At 41.0% G+C, this 21,470-nt stretch overlaps 1 protein-coding gene across 10 annotated transcripts in view; it reads left to right on the top strand.

Annotated features, from left to right (window-relative positions):
• Positions 1-21,470, top strand: part of RARB (retinoic acid receptor beta) — a 329,297-nt gene that overhangs the window by 233,417 nt on the left and 74,410 nt on the right. For 4 of the 10 annotated variants that reach the window (XM_051808388.1, XM_051808389.1, XM_051808387.1 and 1 more), the window contains one exon: positions 1,620-1,706. The exons of 1 other annotated variant lie outside the window; for it this stretch is intronic. In XM_051808388.1, coding sequence (XP_051664348.1) covers positions 1,620-1,706 — 87 coding nt within the window. 5 more of the 10 variants (XM_051808396.1, XM_051808393.1, XM_051808391.1 and 2 more) reach the window with 5 other exon arrangements.

Here is a 21,470-nt window from a genome sequence, read left to right as displayed (position 1 = left end):
CTTGGCTGTAAATTTTTGTTTTATGATTATGGGTTTCAAATGTGCTATGTCACACTGACAAATATACAGTAACACCAAAGGAAATAGATTTCTGACTTGAGCTTGAGCTTTTTATTTTACTTATAGCTAAGAATATGTTTATTGTAAAGTTTCTGCTATCACAGTCTGAGAGAAAACAGATCAAAGCAATGATCTGAAGTCACAATTTCTTTGCATGGATAAAGTGGAAGATATTGGAGAGTTGTTGACTCCTTTGCCTCCTTGCACCTCTATGGGAGCTGGGTAGGCATTTAAAATATGTGGCAATACTTAAAGTTTCATTACATTTGACTTAGAGGGCTATTAGTTATCACAATAATTATGGTTGGTTCTGATCTAGATTAGAAAATACCCCCCATTTTATGATTTTTTCCTGATACTCTGTTTAAGAAAAATGAGTATCATACTATTTCAAAGTGAAATATGAGATGCATAGATTACTGTGTTGTAGAAATAATATGAGAGCAAACCATTGGGCTGTTTGAGGAATTTGTTAATTACATGTGGTTTTAGTAACAAGTATAAAAATTAGTGCAACTATTATTTGTAATAAAGCATGAGCTACCTGGCTCATTTAGATACAGTGAGAAAAAGTAATCTTTTTTCAGTTCATACACAGTAAAGCGTGACTTCCCGACATTTACTTTCAGAAGTTGCCAGTCTATGTTTTGAGTATAACCAACAGGTTTTATTTTTGAATACAGTATTCTAAGACTGCTAATAGAAAAAAACATAACTGTATGTTTCTGTTTGTCTGATTTTGTTTACTTTAACTCACATGGGCAACATGTTTTTCTTGGCATAAGCTTAAATTGTTCCAAGAACCTTGGTCCACACAAAAAGCTGTTTTCTCCCTAAATTGGAGACTGACAAAACATACTGTGTTTTATGTCATCCTTTCCAGTTATTTTTGTGGTGACACATTACATATTCCAAACTTCTCGTGTGTCCTGTGTCCTCTGGTTAGAAAATACTGTCTTTTAATTTAGCTTTGCTATTCAAAACAAAATTGTAGCAATATAGCCAGCTGAGATATAAACAGAAATTTAGCCGCTTTTCCACTTGCCTTTTTAATACAACAAACACTGTTTGCTGTGCTGAAGTGGTTTAAACAAGCCTTCCCTGAAGGATAGTTTTTTTGGTAAGCGTATGCTGTCCATAAATTTTGGATTAGAGAGTGTCAGAGGCTTCTTTAGCTGGAGGGGTACAGGCTAGGGGACGACACCCCAAAGGGCTGAGAAAGTCCTTAAAAAGTCCTTAAAAAGAAGCTGTTAAACTCTAGCATTTGTAACTCTTCCTGCCTGAAGAAAAGACGGGAGAGAGGCTGCATGCTGCACGGACAACCACAACTCTCCCGTCGAGGGAAAGGAGGCTAAGAAAAGCTTTTGTTTTTATCTCTTCAAAAGGATTCGCTTCCAGATTGCAGCAGCTCTTTTTGCTGGCCTCTAGTTTTCAACGTGGGTGTATCAGTTTCAGGGAACAAGTGTGTGTGCTGTGTGGGGGGTTTTGTTTTGTGAGTTGGTTTGGTTTTTTTTTAATTCTTGAACCTGTGTGAAAAGTTTTGTTAATACAATCTGCAGGCATTGTCAGAGAGCTTTCGGTTCATCAAAGGACTTTTTGTGGAGAGGGGACACCACATCCATTAAAGTGGCTGCGCAGGTCCCAGGGTGAGTCTCTCTCCAGCATTTCTTTACGGTTGCCAGTGGTGCGCCATGCCTGCGCACAGTGTCCCCTTCTCTGCCCGACCCCCTTGTTGGGCTTTGCAAGAAACAGGCAATAATCAAGCTTTTCGCTTTCCAGTTTCTGAATCTGAGCTTCCTTGGAGTGGGAAGCAAGGCTCCTCTGTGCCTTGCTCCTGGGTGATGCTCATTCTGCTGGGGCTGAAGTGGCTTGGCTCATTCATTTAAAATGGTAGCATGTATGTGGTTATTGAGCTCATGTTCTTTCCACTGGGGCAATGGGAGTGTTTCCAGGCTGTTGCTTTTCATTTTTAAATTGTCCATAGGAATGAGGACTGTTGGAAGCCTCGATGAAGTCTTTCTCAATGAGCAAGACTTTGCAGAAGGTAGTTATTTACCTAAAAAAACACAGAGCTCTCTGCTGGCCTGCTGCAAATGGTGGGTCAGCCCAGGGCTGGCTGTGGCATCCTGGCCACACACCTGTGAAGGCTTTGACACCTACTCCTGCCACGAGGGAGAGCTGCCACCACTGTGTTTTCATAGAGACCTTGGTGGGTGGGAGCAGCCCCTTGACTCTAGAACGGCTGTGAAGGGGTGGCTGGGAGGGGGCAGCCACAGTGTCCCTGCTCGGCACCATGGGCTGGGTTCTGTTCCCCATGGATTAGCTCGTGGCCTTTGTCCCCTCCCGGAGAGCTGGGGCTCATTAGCCCTCTGAAAGCTGATACAGCCCCTCCGGGGCCACGGGAGCGGCCGCAGCCCCTCTCTGCTAATCAGAGACAGGCAGGACCCGGCGGCGGGGCTGAGGAGGGAGAAGAGGCGATGCGTGGCTGCCTCCTGCCCTAGGCTCAGTGGTGGGGACAAGCCCTCTCGGGCACTGCCAAATCCGGCCCATCGGGGAAGCCGGGGAGTGCTGGGTGATTTAGAAGCCAGCGTGAGGGAGGGATGGTGAGGAGAGATGGGGCCTGACTCCCCCACGCCTCAGGAGGGACGGGCCCCTGAGATTCCCCGCTGGGAGTGGGGCCGGAACCGGCCATCGTCTCTGCGAGTGGTATTGAACGGGGTCCCTGCGGGTGGCATTGAGCGGGGTCCCTGCTGGCGTGTGCCGGGGCAGCGCTGGGATGAAGCTGCTCCGAGCCCGGACCCGCCGCCCCAGAAGCCGGGGCGAAGCCCGTGTCCCTGGCTGTGGAACAGCGGCAGCGCCTGCGCCTCGGTCTTGGCCTCTCCGGGGAGGAAAGGAATGTGGGGGGGGAGGTACAGAAGTTTTAGAAAATCGAACTGGAATTCAAAAATCCTCCCTTCCCTACAACTGCTGAAAACATCGCTGTTTGTTTCCCACTCCGTTCCCCTTCTCCTCACTGTTGTGCGTTTTTGTTTTTGTTGTTTTTGTTTTTGTTTTTTTAATTCCTTTATTATTTTGGGTCTTTTGGGAAGTTGGGCTCCCCGTCCACACCCGCCCGCTCGGCGGCAGCGGGGCGACTCCGGCAGAGCTGGGGCTCGCCTTTGCCAGCCCGCCTGCCTGCCTGCCTGCTTTTTTTGCAGGGCTGCTGGGAGTTGTGAAGGCGTGTGAGAATCCTGGGAGCTGGTGATGTCAGACCGCTTGGGTCATTTGAAGGTTAGCAGCCTGGGAAGGGTTCACGGAAAGTTCACTCGCATATATTAGGCAATTCAATCTTTCATTCCCTGTGACACAAGTAGTAGGAAGTGAGCTGTTCAGAGGCAGAAGCATCTATTCACGGCCGAGGGGGATCCCGAGCCTCTACCGGAGCTGTTTTATCCCGGGGAGGTGGGCGATTGGCACGGCGTGGGACGCGGCACGCACCCGGCGATTGCCGCAGGAGCTGGACTGACTCTCAAGAAATTTTGGGGGAAATTGGTGGTAGCTAAAACTTGGAATGCGGCTCGCATCCCCCCATCTTGCTGGATTGGCTGGGCAGCCTGGAAAATGGTAAATGATCATTTGGATCAATTACAGGCTTTTAGCTGTGTTGTCTGTCATAATTCATGATTCTGGTCTGGGAAAAAGACCAACAGCCTACGTGCCAAAAAAGGGGCAGAGTTTGATGGAGTTGGGTGTACTTTTATGTGCCATTTTCCTCCACACCTAGAGGAAAGCACTTTTGCAGGCATTCTGTGCAAGGGGAATCATGTTTGACTGTATGGACGTTCTAGCAGTGAGCCCTGCTCAGATGCTGGATTTCTACACTGCGAGTCCGTCTTCCTGCATGCTCCAGGAGAAGGCTCTCAAAGCATGCTTCAGTGGATTGGCACAAACAGAGTGGCAACACCGGCACAGTGCTCAATGTAGGTCCCAACTGTTATTTTTCCACTTTAAAGCAATTACTATAATTATTATTGTTGTTATTATTATTTCATTTATTTATTTATTTGTATGTATTTTAAAAAGAGAGACTCGTAATTAAGTGCAGAGGTAATGAGGGGTGGGGTGAGTTTTTGTGCAAAATGTGGTTTGCAAGCTTTTTTTATCCATTTGGCAAGAAAGGAAAAAGGAAAGAAGCACCGGACTTCTTTCTGTTTATCCCTTCTCATGTGGCACATTGATCCTAAGAACAGTTGTGGAGCCAAACAGGAACACATAAAATTGTAATGTAATACAGCAAATACTTGCAAAACTCCAGCCAGTGAAGGATGAATTTACATAACGTCTCTGTGATAGCTCTTTTTTTTTCTCCTTAATCTAATTTTGTAGCACGTTTGATAATCAGGATGCATGTTGTCTTGAAGTGCATTTTAGCAGAGCAGCCAAGCAATTAAAATACTGCTCTCTACAGTTCTTGCAAAGATGTGGAATTGCAGTGGGTAGGTGCCATTCCAAAAATCAGACAGAAGTTTTAAGTTTCCGAAGAAAAGGCAATATTTCTTTGTACTGACCTTGCTGCCACCTTTCTTCTTCACTTTGTTGCTCTAAGAAGTTGCTGTTTTGCTAGAAAACTACTTACTGTGAACACCCTTTGAGTTTAACCATCAATTATTTCTATACCTTGAAATGCAGACAGCGTTGCACTGCTAACAGAGGAGTGAGAGTTAGTGGTATGACACTTCTGAAAATGTACTATTATTTTATAAGGCCTTGATTTGTTGCTGAAATATATAGATGGTAAACAATAGCAGTATTTTAACACCCCAGTTTCAAGTTTGAGAAATGACAAAAAGTGCCAGAAAACATTAGCTTATACTCTGCATAAAAACTTGCAGGATGCTTCACTGCTCTGACGGTGATTTAGATAAATGACTTGGCTATCTATCAAAATGTTTTTAGCACGCTCTCGGGCACTTCAGTATGCCATTAACTGTATCAATCTGTTTTAAATTTTCGTTTCGCAGTATGTTAAAAAGTTAACTAGGAATTAGAAGAGTTCTCCCTTCAATATCTCTGAGGGGTGGAGGGAGGAATTGAAAAATAAATGTAAAACTGTTTGGTGAAATAATGTGTTTCACTCTGCTCAAAAGTTTTCAGTCACCATATGACTTTTGTGTGGGTTGAGTAGTGAAAACAGAATTGTAAAGAACGGTGACTACCAGCCTACAACACTGCAAATGATTTGATATCTTTACAATTAAAAGGAGACTGTGAAGTTCAGCACGGGATATTTATTTTCTTTGCGCTGTTTTCAAAATGCTTCAAATAAATTATGAAACAAAACTTTTACTTCAAAATAATGTTACTAGCTACAGGAGAGCTTCAGTTAGCAAAAACAAAAATCCAAACCAGATGTTTTACTAAAAATGTGTTTTCCTCCTTTCATGGTTTAAACTTTAGTATAACTTCAGCGGTGATATTGCGGAAACTTGGAATTAAATAAACTTTGCTGGAGTAGGAGGCATATACTGTCGTTAAAAGCTTACACTCACAAAATATTCTTTAAGTAACTTCTGGTTTTAAAACGTCCTGCTCATTCTTTTGTATGTTGTTAATACCTAGAAGCAGGATTCTTAAAAACAAAATATATGGCGTTTGTTCTTGGGCAAGTTAAACACAGGATTACCCTTATCAGAATGGAATGAGTGGTAAATATGTCATTTGCCTAGGGCCTGTGATAAGAGACAAGTGTAGATAACAGCAAAGTTTAGCTAATCAAAGAAACTCATATTAACAAGAATAACTAAAAATACAGGAAAATGCATTCAGGAATCCAGTCTTGTAACTTTGTAAGCAATAGGATTAATCTTCGCTGCATGGGAGTTTAAAATTGGGCTGGAACCTGAATCATAATACGATGGCTGTAATTTGAATTGTGAAAGTTAATGTATAGAAACATGGAAAAACAATTTAATTAGGGTCCAAATTAAGATTACTGTTTGATTACTAGAGCAAATTTTGTTTTCAGTTTTGAAGAAAGTGTAAGCAGCTTATGCATATGAGTAAATATATAAATAGATTTTAAAATACCAAAATTTTCTCAAAGTGTAAGATTTTTATCTGGCATCTCATGAAAATAATGACAAAACCAGATTTTTTGTGGTCCAGAAAGCTTTTAATAATTTAAAGGTTGCTCCAGTGCTTATAAATACAAAGATAGCAAAGTTTAATTCTAACTCAAGCATTTCCTGATTCTCCTTTTTTAAGAAAATCTCTGTGATTTAATGGAATGTAATAATAGCCAAGTTTTGTAATTGTTAGATGTGTGATAGATAGGGGGTTTTTGGTCTACTTTGTTGTTTTATTTTTGGTTCTGCAAAAAAAAAAAGCAGTACACCTGCAGCCCTTGCTTTAGGCCTTGGAAATATTGCTTTGATAGAGACGTGATTGTAGAGTAAAACATAAATGGCTGTTGAGGGAATAGTACATGGATAGTGCAGACTCAGAGCAGGCCAGTAACAATCCCAGACAGCATCAGGGTTTCAACTGAAACGCTGGCAAAATTGGCCATTGCAGGGTTTAGGGCAGAATGCTGTAGGTCTCCAACTTCAGCACATCTTCAGTACGTTAATCCTATTACGATTCACTAAGCTAGCGCACTCCTGCAGCATCATGAATTTTCTAGTCCACGAGGGTCTGCAAAGTAAAAATAGAGGATAAGACACAACCCAAACATGACCTTAACTTGTGTGGTATTTTTTTCCTCTCCCCTGTGGGAGGAAAAATCTGCCATGGGTTTGCAGTGCAACCGTTAACCACTGAGTATTGTGCGATGTTTTACAAACACGCAGAAATCGCCCCTAATTTTGCACTCATATATGTTGATGTTTGATGTGATATTAGTTAGGAGATTTAAAATGAAATTATTTGTTTGCAAAGAAAATTATGGACTCAGAAATGAGAGTAGAACCAACTGCACTTTTAATCATAATTCATTCTCACTCCTTTTGTGATAAGATAAAAATCAGGTCAGTATAATCAAATTAGACGAGGAGGGTTCTTAAAAGAACAAAAGAATTGAGATTGCAAGAATGAATAATCTATAGTTTCTTAAGTAAGGTAGAATTTTCTGCTCCCTTGTAGTGCAGCGGCAACAAACACCGAGAGAAAACCAGTAACTTTTGGTGAAACGTGAGCTAACTAAATACTGCAGAAGTGGGAACAGGACAGGTCCTGAGAGAGGAGCTGCAAAGAATAGCGATTTGACCTTGGAAAAGCCTATTAAAAAAGTCTTCATTAGTCTTCATTAATTAAACAGGCAAAAAACCAAATGAGCAGGCCCAAAACAAGAGTAAGTTTGTTTGTCATTATGTAGTGTTTCAGCTAATTATATCAAGTAGAAGACTACTGCCTACTGCATTTCCTTAGGGTTAGAAGCATGAAAAATTTGATGAAGGCAAAAGTTATGGATATGGCAGCAGAACACATTGGGATGTTGAGGCTCGTGTAGTATGCAGTTCTTATTTCAGTTTGGTGGGAAGTGTTTGCCTGGAGAGGAGCTAGCGGATGTTAACTTTTAGAAAGTTCATGAAGATGGGACTCCAGAAGGTGTATGTTTTCCTTCAGAATTCTGGATTATTGCAATGTTTGGGTCAGGTTCTCATTCCCTGCAAGCGCTGGAAACATCTGTGCTCAACAAAAAAAAAAAAAGCTCACTACTTTATTTTCTTTCATCTTTCTGAATTTAAAAACAAACATTTTGAAGTGAAGGACTTGTAATCTGCATTCCCAAGTATCAAATTGCTGCAGGTGTGTTTGCTAGTGCCCAGAAGGCAAGATCTGTTTGAACCAGGTTATTTTCTTTAAAGTTCGTCTATAAACTTTACAGCTAAATTGCTAGGATTGATTTGCTTAGGGATACAGTCTTTGTTTAAATTTTTATACTTCTAGCTTAATGCCCTGAAATATGTTATTAAAAAATGTTTGTTTCTGATCCACTACATAAAAAAAAATTGCATGGGGATATTTTTCTTCCAAATTAATTGAAAGGAGGAAACTATTCTCTACATAGATTCTAATGCAGTTAGCCTGATTCGTCTGCTGGCACAGGAAAACTCTAATGGACACGCACCGCTGTCAAAAACTCCTGCAGACAAAAATGATGAGAGGCGTTCGCTGCTGAAGTCAGGGTGGGATAAGCTTGGAGGAAAAGCAATGTATCTTTGGGTGACTCCCTGCTTGCCTAATGAGTCTGTGCAGCAAAGGTGCAACTTGTAAGAACAAAGCCAGGCTGGTGAGGCGATGCCTTGAAGAGGGTGAGTTAAGGAGTTGAAAGACCGAGATAGTGTTTCAAACAGCGAAGTTAGTCATCCTCACATCCAGTTAAATCCCCACTTACTGCTGAGCTGTTTTTGTTAACCATGTGTGCGTCACACCAGCACTGCAGCCCAGCCAAGGTGAGGGGCTTTGCTCAGGGGCGCACGGGGAGTGAGGCGCCCTGGTCGGCAGATTGTGGTTCCACCTCCCCTAAACACGCCAAAAGACTGGTTTTGCTCAGGTCTAATTTATATACCGCCCTTTACGCAGCCGATGAAGTGCGGCTGTGTTACACAGCCAGCATTTAGATTTGGGAGTGGGGTTGTGAAAGGGACATTGTGCTCAGAAGGACTCCTGTCTGCCGCGGTCCGGCCGCGCTATGCCCCATCCTATTGAGACCTCAGAAGCAGAGCACAGCTGCGATGAGTTTCCAGATCTGTTTGGCCGTGGGGACCGGCACTGGTATGCGTGCGAGCCGGGGGGGAACTTCCCTCTCCCTTCGCAGTTTCTGCCTAGGGGGCTGGCAGCAGCCTCTCAGCAGTGAATTTACAGGGGCGGGCGACTGGGGCCAAATTAGTTGTGGTTTCAGAGGGCTTTCCAGAGCTCTGCTAGGCTGTAGCACGCAGCCCCATGAGGAAGGATATCAGTTGATGTATAAAATGGCCAAGGAACTTCGGTAAATAGACTTTACCCTTCAAATCCAGAGGTCCTGGCAGCGGCTGTGTGGGAGGGTGGGGTTGTACTTTTCCCCTTCCTGTACTTGGACACTTTTGATTATCCAGACTTTCTGGGACTGAGCAGGGCTGCCTAATAACAAAGCCTGCATAATATAATTGCCTAAATAGGCCTATTGTCCTTTTCAAGTCACTGTGCTGTGAAATCTTTCAACTTTTTGCTGAAAATGTTATATCTAATGTTTAAATGGCTTAGTGGCTACGGAGAGGAGGGGATCTTTTTCCCTCATTTCTCATTGCTGAGTGGTTGAGAATCTGATTATATTCCCGCTCCTATTGATGTTTACTCCTTTTGGGAGGCAAATATTTTAGCCCCTTCTGGCAGGGTAAACTGCCAAAAGTAATAGGCCTGGAAATACAAAGCTATGATTAATTTTGACCTTTGCTCACGTGCATGAAGTCTGTCCCCATGCACTGTGACCCATGCCACTTCTTGCTGAAATCCAAGCCCTTTCAAACGAAATGGAACCACAGAAATACAAGCCACAAAATGCTCAAAACTATTTTAAACTAACAGAATAATAATTTTGTCGGTGCTGCAGGAAAAAATATAGGCATGAGGGTAACAACGCTGAATTTTCTAGCAGGCAAACCAAGAGTAATGTCTTTCGTCTACTGCTGCCGCCTTTTTATGAGAACCATATTCTAGGTATAAAATAAACAAACTGGTATCATGTGGAAATGATTCTGTGCAGTTTTTTTGGTCAGAGTAATCTTAGCTGTTCCTCCTAATTGTAATCTGTAAACAACTTGCATCCAAAAATGTGGATTTTAAACTTTTTAAAAATAATCTAAAGTCTAGGATTTTACTAATTTGTCATTGCGTGAGCAAATGTGTTTCAAAAGTTAAGAATGTCAGAAACAGTAGCCTAAAGTTAGCATCCTAAATCCACATTTCATGGCTTCATTTCCAAATATGCTGAGCATCTAGGAGCTCCCTCAGCACTTTTTAAAACAAGCCATGTATTTGAATGACCAATTACTATTTAGAACTTTCATTTAATTATTAAAAATGTTTACAGGACTATTCCACTTCCTCCAAACTAAATGAAAAGTAATTCAGTGACAGAGTTCACAACATCAACAGTGAAAATAGAGACATAGGACAAAGTAGGACTTGTTTATAAAAACATTTTACTCTCTTTCTATAAATTTGCAAGTCAGCCAAGGTTTTTTTCCCTTTATTTTGTCTGATTCACAGGTTTCTCCGATTCTCTGTTTGCTTCCATGCATTAAAGTCTGCTCATCACATATTAATTGTGGTATAGATTTGAATAGCTAGATTATCTTCTTCATATACTCACTTATCGTTAGCAGCTGCTCAGGATTGTTTTCCCAGTGGCAGTGAATTAATATGACTTTGGTCACTGTGCATTTTGCTTATTTTGGGGAGGAGGGAGGGAGGAGGGGGAAATCTAGCTTTCTTCAGCTCATTTTAGTAATCTGAATAGGAGCGTAGAACTTGCATCATGTGACAGGGCAGCTCACCAGCATGGGGTCCCTGTGTGAGAACCTCCCTTGTACATGACAATCTGATAAGGATATCATGTGGTTTAGAAACACATTCCCACAATGTTCACTTCTTTGTCCCTTTACTTGGGAGTGAGTAGGAAAAAAACTTTTAACAAACTAATGCTAGCCCTTATATAACTGACCCCACTTTCTTTTAGTGTTCCATGTGAACCTTACAGTTTCTTCAAATACTTTTGTTAAGAGAGATGGAAATATAATCCAGCAAGTCTGCTTTAAAGAATCCTAGACATAGAGTATATAATATACCTTCTATTCCCCTTGGACAAGGTGATTTTTCTTTCCCCTGCTTATACCATATGTAAACTGAATATTATAAAACTTCGTAAGTTAAATATACACATGCAAGTGACACTTGTATAGGTTTAATAGGTTAAAGCTTGAATGAGTATTTATAAATTCTGAGAGTACTCTGGATCTTCACTGCTAAGGACATGATGTTAAAGTCCATCCATATTTTGAAGGGATTTCCGTTCTATGCACTTTCAGTGACTTACATTTTACCCTCTAAGTGCATCCCCTAAGAAAAAGAGCAGAAAAATGTCTCACAACAAAGAGATTTTTTAGCACCGCTTAGTTTCTTTTAATGGTTTGGAGAATCTCTTTCCATTGAACCATAATATTTTTCTCTAGGCTCGCATTGTATTTTTAGCAAGCATCTTTGAACAATGAAATGACAAATTAAGTACATCTTTGTCTTTTACAGCCTTATCTAGTGAAGCACTCAGCCCTCCACCCTTGATTTTAATAAGAGTTTCAGACACAGAGCAGTTGTATGAGTGAGTCTTTAGTGTATTTATGTACCAATACTTCTATGATATACTAGTAAAAGTTCATGCCACTGCGCTGCAGGTTCAGCACAATGAACATCCAACATTGCTTCTTAAAAAGAAAGAAGGTTCATTTTTCTTTTAAAGATATATGGCAGAGGTGTGGAGCAATCAAACAGGTTGACTGCTGTTGTACCAATCGGACACAACAGCCACAGTTTGATTTAACACAGATTTCCTTCAGTGGTGCTTTGATTCTAGAAAGCCATTTGTACCTGTAAGATACAAACAGTGGAAGGAATAGTTCAATTCTCCCTGCCCCTCCCAAAAAAACCCCCCAAACCAAAAAAAAAAAACAACAACAAAAGAAAACCAAACAAAAAAAACCCCACCCCACCAAAACAGCTAATGAACACAAAAGGTGTCTTGAATCCTGCGATTTTTTTTTAATCTGAATGCAGCTTGAGGTGTTCCTGAAATGGCCATTGCACCACTCTGGTAGTCTTCTCTGCCAGGCTGGCTGGTGGCACAGCAGCACATCGTATAGAGGTGTGTATTTCATTTCCTACTGGACTTCCATGTCATCTTCCAGTCTTGTCCAAGACTTGTCATCTTCTTCTGCCAGCTGGTGACTGATACCAAGAGGATTCCTAGGTTCCTGCATGATAAGTGAATGTAACAGCATCTGAGTTGATTGAAATATTTCACTTGTTCATAAATACCAATCTGGGACAGAGGTGTTCAGGCGCGGTGCAACTCTACCCTGGCTTTCAGAGGTCTCAGAGCCTCCAGCACAGTTGCTCAGGGACTGTCCCTGGGCGGAGCCTGAGGCAGGGAGCAAGCTCCTCTGCTGCTTTAATTCCTCATCTTCTACCCAAAAACTCACAAGGAAGACCAGTGTTGCCTGTCTTTCCAAGACTGAACGTTCTCTCACACAGGAGAAAAAGGAGTTGGAAAACTGTGTCACAGTGCCATCTGGCGATACCTGATACCCGGACCTTCCCCTGGGCAAGGGCTGCAGATCTGCAGGCAGATGCTTCCCCCAGGACCCTGGTTAAGGCGCAGGGAAAAGCCTGTGCTCCCCAAAGCTCGACTGCCTGTGGGGGCTTTGCACAACTCTCTGGGTTACTCTAATCAAAGATCCTAACTTCTCTACAAACCTTCCCTCCTTCACAGAGGTCTGCCCTCACTGATCCACCAGTCTGCAGTTTCTGGTTTAGGGCACAAGACAAAAGACTAGCTAAAATGTCACGCATGGCTGAGCTTTTTTATTGTTAAGATCAGGTCTTGAGTTTGGGAGGTTCTTTGTTTGGTTTTAAGTCATTGTTCATTCTTCTGCCTCTCAACTTTTGGTCTCAGGAGGTCTTTCTTTTTTCCCCTCATGATGCAGAGTATTCCTTTGCATTGCTTTGTTCCTTGAGTTTTCTCTTTTCATTCAATTGAGGAAGAAATTTTATTAGTTACTGGATCAGGGTATAAGTCAGATCCTCCTTAGTGGCTGGCTGGAAGGTCTTGGAGACCTGTCTTTCTAAGGATCCTTCTGATTCCACCTCACACTTTGAACCAAGCTGTAAAGTGCAGAACAAATGGCAAATCACCTATGTCTTTCAGTGTCTTTGATGATGGGGGGCTAACAGAGAAAGAGACTTTTCCTAAGGCTTCATCCCACAGTGAACCCTCTGCCTTCGTCTTTCCATTTGGAGAGCACATTCCGGCTGTGTTTTTCTAGCTGCCTGTATAGTCACATGCCATGCAGGTTATGTGAACTGCTCATCTTTCTATGCTTTGCATGTATTGCAACACTCACTAATCTTGAGACCACACCAAGAAGGATCCATTATCTCCCTGAAGTTTTGAAAAGAAGCCTTCGGCTGCCTGCAAGAAGTCAAAGCTGACTCACATCCTTCTGTGAGTTGTTTTGGTGGGGTTTTTTGGTTGTTTTTTTTTTTTTAATCTTATCCAAATCCTTTCCTTTCTCTCTGTTTTAGAGAGGTCCTGCAAGACTTCACGGTTAAAGCAGGAGCTGTGCGCTAGGAAGCACTGCATGTCTGGAGGCAGTTTGGGAAAATAGCTGTTCTCTTCTCCCTGAAATGGAGTCCATTATGAAAGCTGCAATTGTTCACAGGGGCTGTTTTCACCTTTACCAAAATGTGAAAGCAGAGCTCAGTTACAGCATGGTACACTGGCACTGCCCGGTAATACCATGTTTGTAATGCTTTTGCTAACTTGAATTTCTGGGCAGAACAAGAAAATACTCTGACGAAAAGAGATGAGGACGGAATGACGCAATTAAAGGAGATTAAATCAGAGTATTGGTTTCCTTGGAACGCAATTTGGCTTTTTATCAACAATCTTTTCCCCATTTTTCAAATAAACACATATTTTCACATGATAACTCTATTTGAAATATTAATGCTTCCAGGGCTGCATTACCTTTGTTTCTTCATCAAAGTCCATTACTGTGAAAAGGCTGCTGTTCCTTAGGCTGTTTCAGCTTCAGAAGAATTTTAGGGCCTGGTCTATTGGAAAGCTTGGGGGTATAATTAGTGAAAATGGAAATAGATGCAAGAGAAATTTAGTTCCTGATGTTTTAATTTAGTGTGGTACTGCCATGTGTTGTTGAAGAGGATTCTTAAAGGCAAACATAATTATTTCATTATGGTCTTCAGAATGCTTTCATTGGTCTTAATGACAAGAAGCTGCATAAGGAGTCATACATTTTAATTAGACCTTCTTATATTTACATGAGATAAATTACAAATAATTGATGAAAAACAAGTCTTCTGAATGGATGATTTCACACAGAGCTCTGGTTACAGTTTAATGATAAAACATTTCTCTTATTGCTTTGCATTTTAATTATCTAGAATTATTACTCTGGCAGAGTTCTCAAAATACTGTTATTTCCATCCATTTCATTAGATTCACAACTGATTTCTATGAATCTAAAGAAAGAAGGTGTTTTTCAACATATATAACTTCAAATCAGTTTCCAGCTTTATTAATTTCATTTTGCATTCATTTCTTACACTTAGATACTTTTTTTGGTGATAAACTCCGGTAAAAGCTAGTGAGAAGAGGAGTCAGACCTGTTCCTATGTCCTCAATTTTCTACGTAGGTGCAAGTCCAACCCAAAACTCCTGTAGAGGTCAAGGAGCAAGTATGAAATTGTAGGACTTGTAGTGGAATTTTCTAAGGAAAACTTGGGTGTGTCTTTCTCACTAGCCTGCTTGAAAGTTTTATTCCTTTGAAAACCCTACCAATACCTTTTTATAATTGTGTGTAAGCTTGTGTGTGCATTTCAAATACCATTTCTTTCTTTTCTTTACCCCCTTGATTGGACACTTTCTAATACCAGGATAAATTATTTTAGAGTTTGGCTGTTTGCAAGACTCTTTCACATTTGCAAGCTCTCCAGCCTTTCAATTTTGTAACAAAACATACTTCACATGATTCATTCCTCAGAGTATACCGAACGCTAATTGTTGTTATTGATTTTAAATTTCGCAACCATTACAAGTAACCCAGATGAGTGGCAGATAAAGAGTAATAATCCATGGAGTTCTGGAAGTGTTTCATGTTTGTCTGTAGTACTTTACGTGATCAATAGTAACTGCCCCATTGAAACTAACTGCTGTATCAAATAACAGTAAATCAAATGAATGTGCTTGCAGATTATTTATTGAAAGCTTTAATTGTTCACTGGGGCCCTTCTTATCTCGGGAAACAATAGAAGGCAGTGATCAGGCAAACTGGTTTGCAAATGCCGGGGGTACCATGAAACGGGGGTCTTCCCTGTGCCTGGGTGGTGTGAGAGCTTTCCAAAATATGCCCCTGTCCCGCTGGGATTGCTGGTCCCAGGGTAAGGTGATCAGAGGTGAGTTTTTTCAGAGAGCATTCCATGAGTTCACAGGTTATGATTTTTTTTAATTGCTGTTTTTATAGATTGTCATATTTAGATGACAAACTTGTATCTGGTAGATAAAGTGGAAAAAGAACTAAGAAGATTCCCCCAAATTTCCAATAAGGTCCACATAATGAAACACAAAACAAGATCAGACAGGGAAGTAAATGAAATCATGCTAAACTTACTCTGTAGAAAGCTTACCTAGATATATTACAGTTTGGGGCAATTATATGCTGCTGTGCAGTGGTCAGACTTTGACATATACTAAGAAATTAAAAGCAATGTTTTCTAACAGCTCTCTGGCGCTGTATTTTACTAATTCCTTAAAATGGCTGCTCTGCCTTGTCACAGTGATTCCTGAAATACTAAAGCCACAGGTTAGAGGTTTTCTGGATCTTAAGATAGTTTCACTGCTATCTAATTTTTTTTAATAGCCTTGGCATGTTGTCAGTAATATTTTGGTGGGGCTTCAGAATCCTTTCAGTATGAGCAGAGGCACTAAATGAGTCCTTCAGAAAATTTGGGAAGATGGCATTGAATGAATTTTCATTTAATAGTATATCTTTCTAACCATGACAATTGGAAAAGCATTTTTAAAGAGAGCTTAATTTCTACAGTAAATGATGACCCAAATCTCTCAAACATGGCAGGAAAAGTCCATTGTCCCCCTCCCTCCCCCCCAAAAAAGTATGTTTTGTGAAACATGCTTATATGCATGTGTAATATTGAATATTCATAATATAGCCATTTTAAAATTATTAGATCATGTTAAACAGAGATTTTCTGGATTCTAATCCCTTTGGAAAATAGTAACTTCCCTTTTTCAGAGGATAAGTTTTGCCTTAAGTTTCTTGGGACATCAGGGATCAGGACAGAATACTGCTTTTCCAGCTCTTTGGAAATAAAGTACTATCTCTTTGCCATTTTTTGTATAAGGTATGGTTGACATTTTTCCTGTTTGCAAGACTAAGATATTGCAGTTAATTGTGAGCAGCTTATCTGGGGAAAAAAAAACCCAAGTCACTGTTGAAGGTAGGTATTGAATAAGAAAGACCAGGTCACTAGGAAATGCTGTTAGCACAGAGGTGTTTGCCTGCAGTACAGTGTGTGCATACTTTTTCTCTTCTGAATGAGAATGGTAATGACAGACAACATACAGGTGAAATTATGAGCATTCCTCACTCCAAGGGTTTAATAGGAAAATCCACTGCAGGTAGAGAATAGGAAAACAGAATATTGGAAAACGTGCTCTCCAGTCACGGTACTCGTCTTGTCTCCAGGCTCTTGTGAATGTCTTATTTTATTGATCTTTGCTCTTCTAGGCAGAGTGTGGAGGTGTGCCCTGAGCCACAGTTAGAGTGCTGCTACCACTTGGCTCGAGGACACCACGCTCCTTCCCAGCTCTTGGCTTCTGCTGCACCTACTGTGAGAGGGGTCGAGGGATGTTTGCCAGGTTAACTGTGACGGTGGAGAGTTAAAAGAAAAAAAAAAACAAACAACAAACCCACAATATTCTATAAACCCAATATCAAGGTACTGTGAATTCCAAGGAAAGGAAATATGGTAGTGTTTTAGTTTTCATGTTACCTGGTTTAGTTTACATGGTTACCTACCTGCGTTACCATTTTTTGTCTGGCAGGTATTCAATTCAGAAGTATTGAAATTCTGATCAGGTGAGCATTACAGGTTGGTGAACTCTATATTTTATTTGTCCCTTCAAAAGATAGTGGCAATGTGCAGTTCTTAAATATTCCTTTCTTAAATATATTGGGGTGAGCTGCTCTTAGAACATGGTCTGGCATGCTATGCCCCTGTTTTGGTCTCAGATATTGCAAATATATGTGTGCTGGAGGATGTCAGCAAGGTTAAGTTTTGGTCTCACTGCCCTTCTAGTTGCAGATAAGCTCAAGTGATGAAAGCCATTTTTTCCTGTTATTGTGTCATGTCTAAATGGAAATAACGTATTGTTTCAATTATACCCCCACAGTTGCAGCAGAGCCGCGATGTGGGTGCAATTAGGCTAGTGTAAGGAATAATCTTAACGCTTACTCGGAAAGTAAGCTACATGGATGTAAAACATCTATTTACAAGCAAAGGTAGCCCAGGGTTCACTGCAATAACCTGGGGAATGGGAGACATATCTGCCTGGTTTAAGAAGCTGCCTTTGCTTCTCCCAGTCTACACACTGCCCTGTCTTCTTGCGGGAGGCTGCTGCTGAACAGCAGGAGGAAACTCATGGCTCCATTTCATGGCCCCGAGCCTTGCCAGCTTTAGCAAATGGCCCTGTTTTGCAGCAGCATGGCTGGGAAGCTGGACGCGTGCTCTTCCCCTCCCCACTCTGCCAGAGTGTTGGTAACCTCTGGGAAGGGGCCGGAGGGCGGCTGCCTGGGGTTTGCTGGTTCAGCAGGTTTCATCCCAGCTTCGCTGTGGAATGAAACCTTACTCAATAAAGAATCATACCTCTGGGTGGCATAGTGCCAAAAAAAAGGTCTGCAGCAAGGGCCGGAGAGTGAAATCCCGAGCAGTGAGATATAAAGCTTCACAGTTGTCCGTTGCCTTGTAAAAAAGGTGAGTGGCTGTGTGACAGGGGGCTGTCAAAGAAAAATAAAGGGTTAGACCTCCTTTTCCAAGGAAATCAAAACTTCGAATTAGCAGAGCAATAAAAGTCTTCTAAAGCAAAAGCTGGAAACAATACATTTTTAATAAAATGGGCAGTTACTCTAATTGCTGAACCCCTACTGTTCAATTTCTTTTAGTGCCCTTATTCATTAAGTTCAGCATACTTATGCTTATTATTTACAGATGTATGCGTTTTAACTTGTTTATAGAAACTGTGCCTTGCAGAAAGCTGTGGATGGTATGATGCTAATTTGTGTTTATTGCTGCCTATAATATGCAATTTTAAAAACAATTAAAGATAGCGGTGAAGCTCATCAGTGGAATCAACCTCAAACTGCCCATGAAAAGTAAAATATTAGTACCGCGTGCTGCTTTGAAAGGTTATAGGCCATTTGTAGTGGATTGATAACGTACCCATTAATGAAGAATTTACCTGTTCTTAAAGATTTTAAGCTCAGCAGTCAAGTTTCTAGATACTGTTCTAATGTAACCCATTTAAACATATGTGATGGAGTTCATAATTGCCCTTGTAAATGGGTATAGAAAGTAGGGTATATAAATCAATTAGTGATATCCAACAGTGTGGCTGTAATACAAATTAATTGGGATGATAAGCATTTTAACTGCTACTATACTAACTTGAAGTAGTTTTGATCACTGAATTGGCTCTTGTTGAGTCACTCTATTAATTTTAAGATTTAAAAGCACTTAAAGATCAAAATATTCTGAACTAATGGTCCTAAAGTTTGAGAAATAAAATTATACGTAAAATATTACATAGCAAGTAATTTTTACTGCATTTCCAAGGAGAGCACAACAGTTTTATTTTGTCCATGTGGTACTGAACAACTGTGTAATAGTATTACATGATTAAAGATATTAAAACACGCCTTTTCTTGCTGGATTCAAACCACAGCAGAAAGTCATGATGAAGAGTGTCATAAGATATGTTGAATATATAGAAAATAAAAAATTTATTTGGCAGACATAGTAATACTGAAAGCTAATACCAACTTGGATAGGAGGTAAGTTTTGAGGAATAAAATCATTCCTTTAGAATAATACTCTGAATTATTCTGTTTCAATGCTTGAAAAGATTTAAAAATAAAAATCTGCAAAACACTATAAAACATTTAATAACTATAAATGGAGGTTTTATGACTTAGTAAAATATCTGGATATATGTAGAGATTATAGCAGCTCTTTCACTGCCCTTGAAAGTTTTATTTCTTATTGAAGATACTGGATCTGAGTTTTCTCCCATTTATGTTTATGAGTCAAGAGTCTTTATTGAAATTGGTGGAATAGCAACACCATAAAACATATCTGAGAAAAGAATCAGACTCCTTTTATTTTTAAGTGTTTCATTCCTCACAATGGGCCTTTTTTTCTAATTTTTGATCCTGTAGGGAAAAAATGCTGAATTTGTCACACCACATTTGTATCAATAGGCCACAGAAATAGGCTTCCATTTTCATAAATAAAGAAAAAAAGGGCCAGAGTTCTCATCCTCTCTGCATTTGTGTCTCTTCTTTGCCTATGGTACTTTACTCCACATGAGAATCTGACCATAGGAATTTACAGGTAAAGCAATCAGGGCCTGAATTGTAAGAAAAGTTAATTTTCACAGGAAAATCTAACTTCGTGCAGATGATAGCACAATTATGCATTTTTGTTTAAAGAAGATCCTATTTTTCAGTTTCGCAGTAATGCGGAATTTTCACTCGAGACTGATGCAGTTTTGCATGGTAGTGGACAGGCAGAAAATCACCGACCTGAAAAAACTACAGAGCTAGCATCTTTCGGATGTTTTTCTTCAGTTTTCCATACGATTTATTTTTTTCATTTAACATGTTTTCTTTTCCATTTTGAAGGTAGGCGCTTAATACAAAGTGATGAGCTGCTGCCCTGTAAACTCTGCCTGCCAAACCCCGCGGCCATCCTGTCTCTACTCTTACTTTCACCCTGGCTCGCTCATGGTCTGTGCCTGGCCATTTATTTAGCGAAAGACGCTCCTGTTCTCAGTTACCAGCGCGTCATTAAGTCTCGCTGTCTGGAGAGTAACACAGGTATAACCAGACGCAGTTCTTGGCCCTGATATAATTAATCCTGACAAGCTTTCTGCTTTCCACGTTTGCTCAGGTGTAAATGCATCTCTCTGGCTACATGAACACATAAACCCAAATGTTGAACAGCTTTGGTGATATAACTGTAAAAAGCAAAAAAAAAAAACAAAACACCAGCCTGAAAGTCAGTATCATTTTCTTTGAAAAGGTGATATTAGTTATACATGCTACCCCAGGGTTTAGTGGAGCTGCTTGAGAACCAGGCATTGCAAACCTACAGAGCAGCTGCAGCCTCCTCGTTGTCCTTTACTACTAACTGTAGTAAATATGTGTGTACGGTATGTAGGTGCCAAAAGTCCTGGCTTTACTGGGAGAAGCACCAAAAGTGGTTGCAGTGATGGTTCCTCCCAGAATACCTGTGGGACGCAACAAAAAGATGCAGCAGCTTCAGAAGAAGGTTTTTAAGGGTGTTTTCATTCAGAAATACATGATTGTGTATATTGGTGGTTTCCAGGTCACGTGTGCTCAATATGTAAGACTAGTCTGCTAGATTCAGACTTATATCTTGGAGATATATGAGGCTCGGACAGTATAGTCAAGAGTAGAGGTTTTTGTGGCAGTTTCTGGTGTTGCTTATGCCTGTGTGGTACAGTGTCCATGTGCACGGGTGCTGCTGAGTTGCCTTCGGGAGAGGATTCAGGATTCCTCTTGGGCAAGTCTGTTATCTGCCAAGACATTCCTGTGTAGTTGTGTATGTGGTGGCGTAGTCTTACAGAAAGTTGATTCTCTGCTGGCCATGGAGATCAGAAAATGAAGGCAGGGGTTTCATCATCTCTGCCGAGTTCCCTGCTAGCAGCCCTCTTGGGGGCAGGAGGCACCCAGGCCTGTCCTGCCTCGCAGTGGGCAGGTGAGTGGGGTGCACATGCAGACTTGGGGGTGCATCAGAGTCCCCACAATGGAGGGACTGAGAACAGACTTAACAGAGTTCCCAGCTTTGTTATGCATCCGATGTGTATGTGGGGCAAGACACATAAGGCTAAATTTGAAGATACCACTTACTGCTGTGTTCTGTTGAAAATCCCAGCTGGTACTACTTGTATTTCTCTACGAATTTAAGACCCAAGCAAATAAAGCTCTTTCACTGTCAGTGCTTCTGTTTCCTGTCTGTAAAGGAAGAAGAATAGCTCTTCCCTTATCTCACTTAGGTGTTACAAAGGTAAAAATATGAATGCTCATGGGTTATTCACATATTGGAGTGGCAGGGACCATGCTTGTAGATCAGATAGGTAGAAGAGGGCAGTATCTTTCATGCTGCTAAATATGGCAGAACCAGAAGCGGTGCTGGCTGTGCTGCATGGTGGGGACAGCAGGGCCTGGGGAGAGTCACTCGAGGGTCTGTGATCTGTGCAAGAATGTCACGCAGGAAGATGTGCTGGTAGATGGGGCTCCTGGAGTGCTTTGTTAAATGGCAGTGTAAAGTCAGGTGACTGA

Source organism: Manacus candei, unplaced genomic scaffold (genome assembly GCF_025592945.1).
Source record: "Manacus candei isolate 608988 ecotype Guabito, Panama unplaced genomic scaffold, ASM2559294v1 h1tg000072l, whole genome shotgun sequence".
In the NCBI taxonomy this organism is placed as follows: Eukaryota; Metazoa; Chordata; class Aves; order Passeriformes; family Pipridae; genus Manacus; species Manacus candei.
The sequence above is the reverse complement of the archived record's forward strand: the minus strand, read 5'-3'. Positions and strand labels throughout refer to the sequence as shown.